This window comes from Dermacentor silvarum, chromosome 11 (genome assembly GCF_013339745.2).
Source record: "Dermacentor silvarum isolate Dsil-2018 chromosome 11, BIME_Dsil_1.4, whole genome shotgun sequence".
Classification (NCBI taxonomy): domain Eukaryota; kingdom Metazoa; phylum Arthropoda; class Arachnida; order Ixodida; family Ixodidae; genus Dermacentor; species Dermacentor silvarum.
In genome coordinates this window covers 15,335,479-15,353,519 of record NC_051164.1, presented here as the reverse complement: position 1 = coordinate 15,353,519, position 18,041 = coordinate 15,335,479, and the positions used below count along the sequence as shown (strand labels likewise).

At 45.8% G+C, this 18,041-nt stretch overlaps 1 protein-coding gene across 1 annotated transcript; it reads left to right on the top strand.

Moving 5' to 3' along the window:
* Positions 1–16,919: 16,919 nt before the first annotated feature.
* On the top strand, positions 16,920–17,614 carry LOC119433678 (alpha-(1,3)-fucosyltransferase C). Its single transcript, XM_037700929.2, has one exon. The coding sequence runs from the start codon at positions 16,979–16,981 to the stop codon at positions 17,579–17,581; it is 603 nt and encodes a 200-aa protein (XP_037556857.2). The 5' UTR covers positions 16,920–16,978; the 3' UTR covers positions 17,582–17,614.
* The last annotated feature ends 427 nt before the right edge of the window (positions 17,615–18,041 follow it).

Sequence of the window (18,041 nt, the reverse complement as noted above, 5' to 3'; positions counted from 1 at the left end):
ATAATTTTTGTAGAGAACACAAATTTGGAGCGGGCAAAGTGTCGCTAATTATCAGTTTCAAGCAAGCCATGAAACGGGCGCGCGTCAGTTGCTGTTGAAAATAGCGCCTCGTTTCCGCCGTGTAACCCAAGCAGATGGTGCCGGCAGATCTTGCTGGAAGATGGAACAGCCGCAACAGCATCTCTACTGTTGCTGGGACTTTTGAGGCATCACGAGTGAATGGCAAGCGCGGTGCGCCTATCATCATCATCATCATCATCATCATCATCACCATCATCATCATCATCATCATAATCATCTTTTTATGTCCACTGCAGTAGGGAGGATAACGAACACTTCTCGCAGCGATTTTCAATTACACTTGTCTTGCGTTAGGTGATTCCAAGGTTTATGCCTACAAATTTATTTATTTCAACGCACCTAGTTCTCCGCCGTCCTCTACATCGCTTCTCTTCACGTGGCATTCATTCTGTAACTCTAATCGACCACCGATTATCTGCCCTACGTATTACATGGCCTGCCAGAGTTAAATCCTGTTCTATTAATGTCAACTAGAATATCGGCTATCGTAGTTCGCGGTCTCATCCACACCACCCTCTCCCTGTCTCTTAGCGTTAGGCCTAGCGCTTTTCGTTCCATCGCTCTTTGCGCGGTTCCCAAGTTTTGTGGAACTTTTGTTAACCTCAATGTTTCTGTGCTATTGCCGGTAGACTGCAATGATTGTACACTTGTATTTTCAAGGTTAACGGTATAAGCTGTCCGTCGTGATTTCGTAACGCGTGCTGCTCTGATTTTTATTCTTCTGTATATTTCCTTTTTATGACCAAGGTCCCCTGTGAGCACATCGCATATAGGCAAACCTACTCTTGCACGGGCTGTAGAGGCTGACTGCCCATAATTGATGTCAGCCCATTGTCAGGCCATTAACTTTGTCTTCTGCATAATAATCTTCAACCTATACTCATACACTTTCTCGGTTAACGTCATCAATCATTTCTGGCGATTTATCCCCAGTGTTACTGAACAGGACAATGTCATCTGCAAACCGAAGGTGCTGAGAATATGCGCCGTTGATCCTCAATCCGAATCCTTCCCCGACTAATAACTTGAGTACTTCTAAGGCATGCAGTGAATAGCATAGGAGAGATTGTGTTTCCGTGCCTGAGCCTTTCTTAATAGGTAGTTTTCTGCTTTTCTTGTGGAGAAGGAATGTAGCTGTGGAATCTTTGTAGATATTTACTAAGATATTCACGTACGCTTCCTGCGTGTATACTTGGGGTTCATTGTTTTCGGGTTTTATATCTTTTTGAAATTCGGGGTGCAAATATCAGGTGTTAATTTTACAGATGAAAACCGTGAAAAAGTAGGGGTTTTGTTGTATGGCACGAACATCGGGGACAAATCAGGTGTCTTGCTGTATGCACGGCTTGCTAATGTTCGTGATGTTTCTGGTAAGTTTTGAAAACGATTAACCCTATCAGCTGTCTCCTTTTGGACACAAACATTCAATTTTTAACAAGCGAAGTCGGTCACAAGAACATGTGATGCATTACAAACTATATCAAACTCCTCATTTTTCTGGCGTTATTAATGCATTGAAAATAAACCACAATATAACCAAACCAACAAATGAAGGATAACAGTGAACTGGGCTAGTTGCTATTACTGATTGATTACTGCAGGGGCAAAATATGAAGACGAAGGGGAGAAACGACACGATGCACAGTGCATGGTCCTGTCGTTCCGTGGCTGTCCTTCGTCTTCGTATTTTGCCGCTGTAATAATTATGAACAAATGATGACGGGTTTGGTGATCCCTCGTTTACACTGTTTTATGCACTCATGTAACAAAGTTTTAAAAAACAAGTACAAAAATTTGTGCACACTGGGCATGCTTCGCAGGATGTGCGGACGCATTACCTTACGAGCCCTCGTTGACGTGTACGTTATCACATGCATTGTCACCATTTCTGCGTCCGTCTTAGGCCTGTCGTCTGTCATCGTCATGTTACTCAATATACGCTCGTGATACGAAATTGATGAAATATCAGATAGACGAGTGAGTCACCCTTGTCTGAACGTAACATAGGTGGGAAAACATCATCTCAACGATGCCGAGCATTGTCAGAGCTTGGTTTTTTGTCAGAGCTCGATGTCAGAGCCCGAATGTCGAGCCCGAACCAAGTGTATTTTTAACGGGAGGTCCCTTGTACAGTCTGTTGACTATGGGACCTCCCTCTGTATGTTTGTATAATCTCCATTTGTAACCTTACACAATAAAAACACTAATGAACAATAATAAAGACAATAATGCACAATAAAAAACTCTCAAACTTAGCCTCCCAGCCTATTGCCGCCGTTTACGTGTACGCGAGGTGCGGGAAATGTGATGCAATGTCCCATTGCCGTGTTCTTCAACACGCGGCTGCCAACACAGCATCAAGCTTTCATTCACACAACAACGCTGGCGGGGGTGCATATATAATGTGTTTTAGGTGCGAAGCACCTTATGCGCTCGGGCTGTCGGCGTCTCCTGTCGTCGTCGGCACGGTAAAGCAAGCGGCTCGTGCTCGCGCTCGGCACGCGCTCGTGCCACTGCTCCCGCGTTCGTCATCGTCTTCCACAGCTAGCTGCGTTTCCGCTCATCATTCCAGCATATAATTTCACTTCTCTTCTGTCCTCGAAATTAGGAGGCCGCGTTTACGGGGTTATGAGCCATTGCTTAAGGAAGTATGAGCCCATTAGCGGTGCATCACTGCATGCTTCGCACCTCCCAAGGTTTCACGTTAGTGGAGCTGCATTTCGCTCAATGGGTCATTTGACGCTTACGCATAAAATTCAATTCACCGCTCAAACGAAGCCTATGACGTAGCTCGTGCTAACTGCAATAACTAATGAAAACTAGAAAAACAAAGAAAGGCGTCCATAATATTTATATACAGGGTGTCCCAGCTATCACGCAGTACGATTTAAAAAAGAGGAACGGCGTTACACGAAGCAAACCTAGCGCGTATTGTTTTCGGTACAGTGTAGTAGCCGCCAGTAATCTTTTAGTTACTGTGATTTAATTAGCTAATTGTAATTAATTATCTAACTCGAGAAGTACAGTCTTAATATGTCAAATTGTCAATGAGAAAATTGTAGAGCAACATGAAAACCCCCCGATACAGCTTTCTGTTGCTCAGTACGTGCTACATAAAAGTGTTTTTTCGAGCGTGAAAGAAGCCCGCGAATACACGCAAAGTGCCTCGAGAGACCAGTCGTGCGGCAATTTTGCGTGTATTCGCGGGCTCCTTTCACACTCGGAAAAACACATTTATGTAGCACGTATTGAGCAACAGAAAGCTGTATCGGGGGGTTTTCATGTTGCTCTACAATTTTCTCATTGACAATTTGACAATTAGGACACTACTTCTCGAGTTAGATAATTAATTACAGTTAGCTAGCTCAGCAACGAAAAAAATACTGGCGGCTACTCCACTGTACTGGAAACAAGGCGCACTAGGTTTGCTTCGTGTAACGCTGTTCGTCTTTTTTTTTAATTGTGCTGCGTGATAGCTGGGACAGCCTGTATACATGCTGGTCTTCGCTTATGTATTAGGCAAAAATAAGCCATATTCCACATTCGCTTGTAAATAATAGTATCAATGTGACATCGTGGCCAGTTGCTCGCAAAAAGTGGGCAGTGTCTATCAGTTTTGTACCACCAGCCTGTATTATTAGCCATTTTAAAAAGGCAAAGTTCTGGAAGAAATGGGGTTGCCCGATTTTCAGAAATTTGGTTCGGGGTGCAAAAATCGGGCATTATCGAGTTTTACCGGAAAACTTAGAACTCCTTGATAAGGTCATGCCCCAATGACTGCTGATATGCTGAACCAAATGCATTTTCGCAATCTATGAAACTCGTATAAATAGGTTGGTTGCACTCTGCAGATTTCTCAATATCCTGGTGGGTGACATCGATGGGGTCCATTTTGCAAGCGTACACTTATCAGCGCGCTGCACATTTAAGCGCGCACTGATTGTATAGAGCTCGGAAGCTGGTAGACCAGGCGCCAGTCGTCATCCTCCGGCTCTCAAGCTCTGTACATTCAGCGCGCGTTCAAACGAACAGTCTACTTTTAGTGGACACTTCCAAGATATCCCCTCTCCCCTCCTTTACCCCGGTTTTTCAGGCTTCACTCAGTGCGATTTTGCTAGGGATTTCGCACTTGCAAATGTGCCGTCAGCTCCTTAGTGCGTGCTATGTGTTTCGATGTTGAAAAGTGCTGAGCTTCTCCAAGAAAAAAACAAAAACAAAAAAGACAAAAAAAAAAAAACTGTTCGTGCGTAGGTGGAACGCGGATCGTCAGACACCACGTCACTGTGGGCTCTCCTCCGGTTCTGCGCATACATGCGCAGAACCGGAGGCGGCATGTATGTTTCATCTGGCCCGCCTATTTACGTATTATTCAATACGTAGGATCAGCTATTTGTCGCGCTGTTTAAAGGGACACTAAAGGAAAACATTGGATCAAGCCGGATCGATAGATTACTAATCTAGGAATGTTTAATCGTTTTCTTCGTGCCAATATATCATTTTATTGCTTAGAAAGTGGCGGCGACAGTTCCGCTGCATGCTCCTCAATTTGAACCACCTGCGCCAGACGGACGAGTTGACGTAATCTGCACGTGACCACCACTTATGGCTCTATGAAGCATCCAGTGCTGACGTCACATGACGGGGTTCCATAATCCTGAACAGCTGGCACCACTCCATTTCTTTCTTCCACTCTCTTGCTCACGAAAGCTCTGCTCTAGCCACGAAAGACTAATTAATTCTTACAGAGGCGTAATCTTTCAATGTAAGCTCGAGTTAATATTTTCCTTTCCCATGTCTTTAAGCGGAGTCGGCTCAGGATGCAACGAAACCAACTCTCGGTAATGCTGATATTTATGTCACTGTCTCCCTCCACTTCCAGTTGGTGGCTATGACACTTACAAGAACAGTGCTCGTGACCTTGTTTGCCTTTTGTGCGTCGACCCTGTATGTCTACGTGAATGTGCTGGAACAGGGCGACACCTGCCGTTCCAAGAGGCCACCTCGATGGCGTTCGTGGTCGACGCTTCCACGACTCAGACTCAATACGACGAACGACACCACAAACGACACGAATGGTAAGCGTTCAATCGACACAACTCACCTTTCTCCTGAGATGCGCTACGATATCTCCATTCACATCAGTCTTAATAGGAAGCTCTAGCTCGGGGAAACTGTATTGAAACTATAACGTGTTTACAACTCTCACTCAGCAATAAAAAAAAACATTTCACAATTTTTTAAACTGCAGCTAACGCATCTAAATTGGGCAAAATTGATGTAATATAATTTATACACCGCTGTGAAATATAACGCAAATTTTTGAGCCGGACTCTGCAAAACCCTTATAAGCATTGTAAGAAATTCACGGAAAAGTTAAGTTTAAATTTATATATGAACTTTGTCCGCTTGAGATGCTATAAGGTATTCAGTTTACCAAACTGAGATACCTGTTTTTGGTGCAGAGTTATTGATTTGTAAACTTCGTGCTTCTATTTTTTTTAACTTCACAATTTCCCAAAATTGTATAGTAAGTTGTAAGCCCTAAATTCAAATGTTGTTGCTACAATGACTACATATTAACTTTCTCCTTGAATTGCGACCAAATTTGTTCAAATCGGTCAGGCAGTTGACCCGTAATATGCTCTCTGCCTTTTACGAGTATCTGAATAGGCGGCGGTGGAGTTAACCTCGAGCTGAGAGTGAAAGGGAGCAGACTAACTAAGCAAAGGGGGGGACGCCACATTGAAATAACCGCACCAACAGAGTGACGTCACGATATTCAAAAGCGCCTTCTCGGGCTTGTTACTAGGCAATGATGTTTCGCTTTACAAAAATAGCCAAAAAGAAAACGAAGCAGTAGATTTTACAAACTGGTGGTGCTTGCAAGGTGGCGGTGCAAGATACCTTCCGTCACACCGAACTCCTCGGCGCCGTCCTTTTTGGCGCGAAAGTGTAGAAATAATTGAAAATGTGCTAGCTTAAAGTGATTTACGTTTCCGATTATTATGCTTTTATAGACTGCTCAAGTGGGGAAAGTGTAGCTGTCTCAAAAGAGTGTTGTACATGAAATCTGAAAAAATATATCTTCAAATTATACCTAAGTTATAGCTTGCACATACCCATTCACGCGAGCCTATTTTTCGGCGTACTGCTTCATCGCAGTTCCGTATGAGGCCATTATTGTTATTAAAAATAAAACTATTCCATGCGATCTTGTTGCGCCATACTGAGCGTGTCACAGGGACGCCGTGCAGGCGTTTTTGTATGCATTTAGTCTTGGAGGTACGCGACATTTCTATGTCCATATATAACCTAAATTGAAATTGGATTGAAGAACAAGTTAGTTGTGCGTAAAGGAGCTTCCAGTTTTTGTTGTTAGAGTGCAGAGCACATATTACGCTGAAGTATATATATATATATATATATATATATATATATATATATATATATATATATATACTTCAGCGTAATATGTGCTCTGCACTCTAACAACAAAAACTGGAAGCTCCTTTACGCACAACTAACTTGTTCTTCAATCCAATTTCAATATATGCATGTATGCAATCTGCATATATTGAATATTGCAATTTCCGATATACATGTATATATATACATGCATATCGGCTGACGACGCGCGCGGCCAGCATAAATTTGCACAAGGACGACAGCACAGTAAAGGAATCCTTCGTCCCTTTCCTTGACTGTCTCCCTTGTATAAGTTAAAGCTGGCCTCATCCGTCGACATGCACCAAGTATAGTCCAACAAAACACAACATTAATGACCCGGTGAACTCTGCACAAGCGCGCGCCGGCGTCTTCAAACGTATCTCGGCAATAAATCGTTGTTCTGCACTCGATTCATCATTGCGATGTGTCCTGAAATGCGGGCGCGCGCTCGTTTCGACGAATTCGCTTGGTCAACCTGCATCTCGAATGCTATAGCTTGCCGTTCCAACGCTCTACCTCCGAGCGACCAGATCTGGAGCCGCTCTTCTTTCGAGCCCGAGGCGAGCGGCTCTGCCGAACACGCCTGGAGCGATGGAAACAGACACATGGATACCTTAATTCCGCACACTACTGCGCGACTACAGTGGCTAGCGCTACTGCCGCACAGAACGGAGAAAAAATTAGAGGACGCTTAAGCTTCGCCTTTAAGAGTGGAACGCGATAGCGTTATCGGGACTCATTCGCATCGCAACGTTCGCATCCGGCAAGCAGGCTTTATGCACTGCAACACGGAACTTGGGAAAGCCAGCTTACAGAGACCAAGCTTACACCGATCCCCTGAAAGTCAGCTTCACTTTTAAACAGAAATGCATTGCTGGGAAGACACTTTTCCAGGGGCAATATAAGTCGTCTTATAACGTGAAGGCCCTAGGACCTTTTTTTCATTATTTTATTAATTCTTTGCTATTGCCCCGACGCGCGCACATGTCCAAAACGCATTAGGTTGGCCAAGTCACAATTGGACCTGCCGAGGATGCAAGCGCCATCTGGATAAGATTTTCGCAAGTAGGCTACCAGACAGAGCCGGTGTTGGAAGGGTAGAAATGCTGGCAAAAGAGGTTTGTGTTTGAGTTTCCTCGTAACAGAATTGTTTTCTCATACATTCAAATAACAGTCCGACGCCACCATGTCTGTAGGTTGTGGTTAATTGTACTTAATAATTTTTTCTGAAGTATGTCACTGGGAGAAATTGGGAGAAATCAATGGCAGAAATAACACCCTGCACGTTGACAAAGGGTCTGTGCGGTCGGGGTGGTTCGGAATGATTTTCTCCTGCGCAAACACCTTGCGCCAAGCGGAGGGCCTGCGCGGGCGGGGTGGCTGGAGATGGTATTTCCCGCCACCGATGCCGACTCCGGATTTTCTGCGACATGGGGCCCTTAACGCTATCGCGTCAAAAAGCCGCCTTCGGCTTTCACCGCTCAACAAACGGAAGTGGCGGGCGTCACGGGATCGGAGCTAGAGGTCTTGCAGCCGCTCTGAAGAGAGAGGCGGAGTCTTTAGAATAGTTTTCTAGGGACCATATCGGAGCGGCTCCGTGCGCTCTCACCTTGATCCGATCGCACGGATGGAACCAGCCAAACACGTTTCGAGCGCCACTACATTTTAACCAGCCGAATACGCTGTCGCCTGTCAGGGCGCTACATAGAGCGCTCGATAATGACCAACCGTATAGATAGATGCACCTTTCTTCAACAATGACGCACACTCATCGCAGCTGAGCCGAACGCTCCTGGCCGCTACGTCCCGTACTACTTGAGAAGGGGGCCCGACAATTCTACAGAGATGCCGAGGATTCTGCTCTGGACCCAACTCCAAGGTTATTGGTTTCCCAATTCGAGGACGCGTGGTAGCGGGATGCAGATATACTGCGGCGGCCTCAAGTGCCTGCCTCACCAACGAGAGGTACTCGCTGGACTCGACCGAAGCCCTGGTGTTCTACGGGTTGAACTTGGACCTCGGTGACATGCCTCCGTACCGTGCCCGGGCGCAGAAATGGGTCTTCTGGAGCATGGAAGCGCCCACTTCAGCCGAGAGTAACGAGATGATGTTAATCGGCCCAGCTTTCAACTATACGCAGACCTACAGGTACGTTAAACAACAGGTCTAAACCAGCGCGGGACCGCTAAAGAACAACGAGATGGTTCTCCTGTTGTCACCAACTAGGCTCAAATGAACACGCTGTTAAGAGATATGTTCCGAATGTTCTTGCAGACAAGACAGTCGCCTCACACCCGCGGGAGTGATGCAGGCATGCAGTAGAAAGTTTGTTGTTCCGCAAGCCCGTACTGTATTGACCTTCACGGAACGCCACATTATCGGGAACTAGAGTATAACCATATTTCCGGAGGCAAGAATTGCACCATGATGATGATTGATGATGATCATTTAAAGGCATCCCCTTTGAAACGGGGCGGTGACAAATAGTCACCCAGCCTGCTTGATTTAATCAGGTATACTATAGTTGTTCTTTATCTAGCATTTTTCTATACCTCTCATTAATCTTTTTCTTTTTTTCCCAAAATCTACCTTGTACCGCTACCTATGATTTTAAGAGATCAGGCCGTATGAATCTTTTCTCTGCTTTTCTTTTCCACCAGCACTCAAATCGCCTCTTGCTTATCTCTACGGCTGATCGGTTGATGTTTCCTTCCACTTTAAACCCAAGCGCTTCTGGAAGTTGTACGTTACCTACGGATCTCGCTGGGGTAATCCCTTCGCATTCCATTAGGATGTGCTGAGTGGTATCCGGATCTTTACTGCTGCATACACATGCCTCATCTAGTTCCGAATATTTGCTCCGGTATGTTTTGGTCCTTAGGCAACCGGCCCGAGCCTCAAATAGCAAGGCACTGCCCTTTGTGTTATCGTATAACATCTAATTTATGTTGTCTTCCCTTCTAATTTCTTTCTTCTCATTCTTGTAAATCTCCGTGGTCCTTTTTGTTTCCATTCTTTGCATCCAATTCACTGTCTCTGTTTCTCTCACTTTCTTTCTGATGACTCCTGGTTGTCTATTTACCGTTTCGATTATCTTGTACTTGGTTGCCAACTTCCTTGACCTCTTCCTCCATTCTGTGTCCACGCTTTTCAGGTACAGATAATTGTGCACATTAGCCGCCCACTTATTTTCATCCATGTTTCTGGGCCTTTCTTCAAAAATAATTTTGCTCTGTGATTCTCTGACTTCAAAAGGGTAGTCACCACAAACGCTAGTATAGCAACATTTTGCGACGGTTTCGTCCAACAGAAGCGTGTTGGACACGTTTTCGTAATACATATTAAATGTTCTTGTCGGAGAAAAATATTAAAGAAAACAAGGCTCTACGTTGCCACCGAAATCTTTTACCAGCCAGCTGAGGAGAATCATCATCATCAACCTATATTTATGTCCACTCCAGGACGAAGGCCTCTCACTGCGATCTCCAATTACCCCTGTCTTGCGCTGGCTGATTCCAACTTGCGCCTGCAAATTTCACACCCCACCTAGTTTTCTGCCGTCCTCGACTGCGCTTCCCCTCTCTACCGAATGCTACTAATGGTGGACTCTAATGGTCCACCGGTTATCTATCCTACGCATTACATGGCCTGCCCAGCTCGATTTTTTCTTCTTAATGTCAACTAGGATATCGGCTATCCCCGTTTGCTCTATGATCCACACCGCTCTCTTCCTGTCTCTTAACGTAAGGCCTAACATTCTTCGTTCCATTGCTCTTTGTGTAGTCCTTAACTTGTTGTCGGCCTTCTTTGTTAACCTCCAAGTTTCTGCCCCATTTGTTAGTACTGGTAGAATACAATGATTGTACACTTTTCTTTTCAACGACAGTGGTAAGCTCCCAGTCAGGATTTGGCAATGCCTGCCGTATGCACTCCAACCCAATTTTATTCTTCTGTAAATTTCTTTCTCATGATCAGGGTCCCCTGTGAGTAATCGACCTAGATAAACGTACTCCTTTACAGACTCTAGAGGCTGACTGGCGATCCTGAATTCTTGTTCCCTTGCCAGGCTATTGAACATTATCTTTGTTTTCTGCATATTAATCTTCAACCCAATTCTCACACTTTCTCGATTAAGGTCCTCAATCATTTGTTGTAACTCGTCCCCAATGTTGCTGAAGAGGACAATGTCATCTGCAAACCGAAGGTTGCTGAGATATTCTCAGTTGATCCTCACTCCTAAGCCTTCCCAGTCTAAGGGCTTGAATACTTGTAAGCATGTCGTAAGTGAATAACATTGAAGAGATTGGGTCTTCTTGCCTAACCCATTTCTTGATAGATAACTTGCTACTTTTCTTGTGGACAACCAAGGTAGCTGTGGAATATTTGTAGATATTTTCCAAGATATTCCCGAGTGCCTGCTGTACTCCTTGATTACGCAATGCCTTTATTACTGCTGGCATCTCTACTGAATCAAATGCCTTTTCATAATCTACGAAAGCAATATAGAGAGGTCGATTGTACTCCGCAGACTTCTCGGTTACCTATTGATGACATGGATATGGTGCACTGTAGAATATCCCTTCCTGAAGCCAGATTGTTCCTTTGGTTGACTGAAATCAAGTGTTGCCCCTGATTCTATTGGAAATTGGCTTGGTGAATATCTTATACAATACTGAAAGCAAGCTAATGGTTATTCTTTAACGTCTTCCTTCTTATGGATTAGTATAATGTTGGCGTTCTTCCAGCTTTCTGGTACACTTGAAGTCGTGAGGCATTGCGTATAAAGGGCCGCAAACTTTTCAAGCATGAAAAGCTGAGTAGAATATAAGGCCATAAACGTTGGGTGGCACCATCTACAGTCACATTGAGTTCAACTAGAGGGCAGAAAAATATGTTTCTGTGATTACAGTGACAGGCTCTCCCAACCAGCTGACCAGCTTTTGGCGAAAGACACGGGTGGCAATATATATAATCATGAATGAACAGCGCTTCTTTCGACGAGAAAAGCACAAATAAAAAAGTTTTTGGATGAATTGTGGTTTAACAAATTGCAGCAGCACGTCACTGCTGTCATCCACATCATGCGAAAGAATGCGAAGGGATTCACCCAGTGAGACCCGTAGGTAACGTCCACCTTCCAGAAGCGCTTGGATTTAAAGTGGACGGAAGCATCAACCCGTCAGTAGTCGAGGTAAACAAGAGACGTTTGGAGTATTGCTGCTAAACAAATAGGGAAGAGATGGATACGACTAGCATCGCTACAGGCATAGGTAGTGGTACAGATTAGGTAGAGATGTTTTGAGAAAGAAAATGAAAATATTAAGGAGACATGTGCAAAAATACTCCAATGAAATACATCTATATAGTCTACCTTATTAAATGAAGCAGGCTAGCTGACTATTTGTCACCGCCCCGTTTCAAAGGAGATGGCAATAAATCATCATCATCATCATTGAATAAGGCGACAACATGCAAGCGCTGTTTTATGGGAATGGCAACACCAAAATTTTAACCGTAATTTGCCACCAAATTTGACGAGAAACCATATTGGTCCCCCATCTTGCCAGAAGTCGCGGCTCATTCATGACTTGTTACGCTCTGACATGCACAGATGTTGGCACGTGATTTATTGAATTTATTTAAATTAGTTTTGTAGCAACGCGTGCAATAAATATGCGTAGACACCTTCAATATATGGAAGCTGTTCCTTTTTAAGTTTTACGCAGTTTTTAGAAATCGCCTGTGGCAGGTAGCTTAATTCTTATAATTGAGCTGGGTTATTCGATGAGGTGGACATTAGTAGCACGAGAAATCGGAACACATATTCAACTAATTAACAAAATTCTCTAATTCACTTCTTAGTTAATTACTTTACGACACATATTGCAATTTACAAACTGTAGCCGGTGAGGTTGTCAGGCGTATCCACTTGGAATGAATTTTCAGAAACAGACCAGTTTGGAGATATGCGCCATCGAAATCGCCGTAAAAATCCACTGTTGTTCCACCAACCTTTTTACCAAAATGCTGTTTTATACATTGAAGCAGAAAAGTAAATGGAACGCCCATGTATTTCGTCCCACACTTTGGGGAAATAATATCTCGAAACTGGTGTCATCCTGGAAATTCATTTCATGTGGATGCGTCCAGTGGCGTAGCCAAGGGGGGGGGGGGGGGGGTGGGGGGGGTTCAAACCCCCCCCCCCCGAAATTTTTTGCACCCCCCCCACCCCCCCACTAACCCACCCTTTGCTCTCATCGCTTCGAGCTGACATATTTCAAGAAACCGGTGCTACTTTCACACTTTCATTCCTGGGCGCTTCCGTTTGGGTTGGTAATTTACAGCGAATCATGTCTGCATATGGAAAAAAACTGTCACGGTGTTTGTCAAGGCCTTGACACTCTGTGAGGTTTTGGGCGCGAATGTGGTGGCCGCATTCTGAAACAACAAATGCGCAACAAATGCGCAACAAATGCGCAACAAATGAAGCAACAAATGAAGCAACAAATGAAGCAACAAATGCGGCAGCCGCATTTCAGATGAAGGCGAAAATGCTCGAGGCCCGTTTACTTAGATTTAGGTGCACGTTAAAGTCCCCAGGTGGTCGAAATTTCCGGTATACATTTCCGCCGCTTCCCTTCAGGTGCCGGTTTAAGGCCGCGTTCGCGTAGGAACTTGGTCTCGAAGCTGGGGGAAGCTGCAAAATCTTGCAAAAATCCGCCCGCCTAGGCGCCAAACAGGCAGAAAAACAGGCGGCGAGCCAAATTGGTCTCGGACGGATTTTTTCGCCATGGCGAAGCGGAAACGTGGCGGAAAGTCGTTCTACTCGACCGGAAGCTACACTAGCATGTAAACTTCCGGTCGTAACATTGAACATGGCACCAAAAGTGTAGGCTGCAATGCTGATCGACGCGATCAAGAACCACCTCTCGCTCTACGACAAGAGAAGTACTAAAACGTACTGTCAGCAATAGTCGCGATAGAATTCAACGTCGCGCGACAGGAGGTGCGGCAACGAAGCCTTGGCGTGACCCAACTTCTTACACTTTAGCAAAGCCAGGCGAACCCACCACTGCCGTTTCCGAGGTTTTCTTGTCTTCCGTTTATTCATTGTCCATTTCTAGAAAACAAGTAGGTAGAAGTATAAAAGCCATTTCTTCTTCCACTTCCATGACAGACAATAGTTAGGCAGATTCCTCGTTGGCGCTCCATAATTCTCCTCGCACGTGCACGGTATGTTGCAGAAGTCGCGGGGTGCTTTTCTCGTCGCGACGATAGATTGGGAGCGTAGGTCTCACGTAGGACGCGCAGGCTTCGGCGAGCCTCAACACAAGGGCCAGCCCGGGTTTTAGCTTTGGTGTTCCCGTTGCCGCTTTCGTGTCCTGGAGGCGCCGAAAATAATACGAAATGATGAAATGTTATTACAACTTGTAAATAAAAGCTATTAAAGAAATATAATCACGCCTAGGCAGCAACCTGTGACACAGCGCTACCGCGCCCGTGTGAGGAGAATTACGGAACGCCAACGAGGAACTTACCGAAGGTCGCAGATGACACGCGAAATTGCGCAAGATGATCACTTTTGATGACGGGTGGGTCAGTGAATGAACATACCGCTCGAAATAATGCGATAATGAGCGCCACCACGCCGACAAACGTACGCAGACTAGATGGATGTGGACGAAGGCGGCAGCGGCGGCCGCGGTGGCAGCAAAACAAATGTGAACTTGGACATGCGCGGAAAAGATTTTCCGGCCGCTTTGGCCTTTCCGGCCGCTTTGGCCTCTCCACCCGCTTGCCGCTTCCCAAGTGTGAACGTAGCCATAGTCTGCAGCGCAAAACGTCCCTCGTTTGCGATTGCGCCCCTACGGAAGGCTGGTAGTTACTGTTGTGTTGCTGAATCCCAAACCAGCAATTACGAAAGGCTGGTAGTTGCTGTTGTGTTGTGGAATCCCAAACCAGCAATGTACACACGAAAGGGTTGATGACAGCAGTGAAATTCCACCGACTCGCAACAGAATGCGCGAAACAGACAGCCGACAAGCATGCGTGAATTACTGCTGTGTCCAGTACAGCGTAAGGAAACTCTTGTTGCAGACGCTGACAGTTCTCGTCGGAGTTCACGCGTCCTGAGAAATTGATTATGTGCACTATGCACTGAACAAGACCGGAGTTAATGCATCACTAGTACACCAATCAGTCGAGATTCTGTGAGGTACAAGGCCGCTTCCTGTTTGCACCGGCCTAAGTGAAGCAGAAATGACTCGCACGCACTACTTAAAATGCGTACACATGCCATAACTATGCCGTGCGGTGAAATATTCTGTACAATTCTGAATCTGTTGACGTAAAGGCAAATGACGGCTGCACGCTTGCACACAGCGGAAGACACAGCGGCCCATGCACTTGCCGCAGGAAATGCAAGGCGACGAAAGCTTCGTAAAAAAAAGCATTACTCGTTTTTGCGCGTATTTAAGTTTTCTAGCGCAAAGACGCAGCGAACAAGCTATTGCTATGGGAGTAGGTATAGCCTGGTAACACGTGCATTTTCACATGTATAGCCGTCCTTGACATGTGAAACGCACTTCGCCCCGACGAGGACGACGCCATCTACGCTTAACGGAGCTTAACAATTAATGATGTCTTCTCCGATCAGGCGGGTCGTCTCAATGATGCGTTTTCGAAGACTGGTCCATTCAGTGGCGCGATGAGAGACGGTTGCTCCAAACGCCCACTGTACCTGTCGTACTTACTGTATTTTACTGAGCTTACATTACTTTTTACTTAATTTCTTCACAAGCACACACACACGCGAGGGGGGGGGGGGGGGGGGTCTCATGTCTTTGATATACATGCACAGAGTCTGATTAAACTACCGATATTTATTATCGATCACGTCACGTAGAGGAAAGCAGACGCTTGACCCCCCCCCCCCCCCCTCCCGGTCGGGCCGATGAACCCCCCCCCCCCCCCGAAAAAAATTTCTGGCTACGCCCCTGGATGCGTCTTGCAAACTCGCCGGCTATAATTCGAAGTTGCAATTTGAGTCGTAAAGTAACTAACTAACAAGTTCATTAATCAATTTTTCTTAATTAGTTGAATATGTGTTTCAATTTCTCGTGCTACTAATGTCCTCATCTTCGAATAAACCAGCTGAACGATAAAAATTATGGTACCTGCCAGGATCGATATTTTAAAATTGCGTAAATCTTAATTTTGAACACCCGGTATTTTGCCTCTTCCTGGTATTGTAACGCATAAAATTTATTTATTTTCAATTGTATGCTTCGCAAAACCCATACAGCAAGAATATATATAGCACGGTGGCATGCTGTTAGCAGTATCTCGGAATAATAATGTGAAATGCATTCAGCACTGTCGTTGCCATCAATTTGTATGTAATTTAAAGGTACCGTAGAGGCTTGGGCTAGTCGGTACATACTCGATAGGGGAACAACGCAAAAAACACGACAAGAAGACAAGGGAGGACACACACCAGCGCTGACTGGCGGACTGAATCCTTTATTCAGAAAGGAACACATATATACTTAAAGCAAGAGAAAAGAAGGGTAGATCACTGCGCATGGGCAAAAATAGACAGCGATTATATGTAGATTTCCCGCGAATCATGACGGTTCCTGAGATATGTTAGTTCTGCCTCAGACAAGGCCACAGACGCAAGACGCACCATTCCTTGCAATGGCAGCAGCCTCAAATATTTCTCGTGCACACGCTTCATGGTAGCGTTTGTGGATCGTGCACTGCGAGAAGTTAAGTCCCGGATTACGGCACAGATGACAAACACTGTAGTGTAAGGCCAAGTTGTTGCCAGTACCGGAGCGAAGGCTGTAGGCATGCTCTCTTAAACGATCGTTTAGGCAACGACCAGTCTGTCCAATGTAGGAGCGTCCACAGGGAAGAGGCACCTCGTACACCACGCCTGCTTTGCACTGGACGAATGGTGTGGCATGGTTCTTTTTACAAGCTGGTTGTTCGGATTTTTCCTGGTTGACCTGATGGCAATGTCGACCTAGCTTCTTAGGCGCAGACAAAACTGCACGAGCACCTGCACGCTGAGCGATTCTCTTTATGCTGTGCGAGAGGCCATGAATGTAAGTTATGACGGCATACCTGCTTCTGCCGCCATCTGGCTGCTTCACTGGGGACAGTTTGGCACACTTTTCAATTAGTTTCTTTAATTACTTTCTCTAATAAATCAATTGTTGAAAGTTAACGCTCGTCCCGTGCCATCCTTGTGTCGTTCGTGCACTATGTTTCCCAGTTTACGATGCAATAATAGCTCCGTGTTTGTCTGATTGAACTCTTCGCCACCAGGTACCGCCACCGACTCGGCCGCTCACGTTCGCACTAAATTATTTGCAGGCGGGACGCGGACTTCAAAGACGCCTACGGCGGGTACGCCGAGCACGAGAATCCCTTCCGATACTCGATGGAGGCACTGCGGCTTCTGTGGCAGGGGAAGCGCCGGATGGCCATCTGGCCCGTCAGCCACTGTAATACGTTCGGAAAGCGCGAGCTGTTCGTTAGAGAGCTCAGAAAGCACATGGACGTCGACATTATCGGCAACTGCGGCAACAGACAAGGTTGCCGGGACAATTGCTGGAAGAACTTCAGCAGCGAGTACTTCTTCTACCTGTCGTTCGAGAACTCCCCGTGCCGTGACTACGTGACCGAGAAGCTGTTCAACCCGCTCGAACACGACCTCGTGCCCGTCGTGTTCGGCACCGCCGACTACGCTTATGCCGCGCCGCCGGGATCCTACGTGGACGCGCTGTCTTTCAGCTCTCCCGCAGCCCTTGCGCGCTACCTGGTGGCCACGTCGCGTGACTTTGGCATGTACGCGCGCCACTTCGCCTGGAAGGGCCGTTTCAAAATAATCCACTGGTACGGCTGGGATTTGTGCCAACTCTGCAGGTCGTTCCGCACCGACGCCTTCAAAAAGCACAGCCACTACGAGGACATATTCCACTGGTACTTCACGATGGCGCGCTGCCGTGCCTGGGACCCGCAAACCTACAAACTGCGGGACTGAGCATGCACCCGAGGACGAAGGCGGTCCCTTGTTTATTGCATCCTTCCTTCTTACTTCCTTTTGTTGAGGGGCTGGGTGTTATATTTTTATGAAGTGCAACATATATGTGTGTCACTATAGAAAGTGGAAGGACAAATTAATGTTTGCCTCATCGATGTTGGCTCATCCACTTCTTTGTTTATATGTTGAATAAAATTAAGCATTTCGTATGGTGTAATTTTAATAAAAAAAAACATTGCCGTCAGTGTTCGCAGTCTACATGACTCGCTTACACCATGACTTGTACAGACAGATGCTTTACATAGAATTTTCACGCCATGTAGGACAATGCTGGCGCTATAGCTGTTAACCTATACCTATACGTCATTAATATTAACGCACATCAGAGAAAAGATGCCGTCGAATGTTGTAAGTGCGTATGTAGTGTATGGACCGTTTACAGCAACTCACCCTTGAGCGC

Excerpts from the sequence above, each read along its gene's own strand:
- LOC119433678 (XM_037700929.2), top strand. The coding sequence starts at position 16,979 with ATGGAGGCACTGCGGCTTCTGTGGCAGGGGAAGCGCCGGATGGCCATC.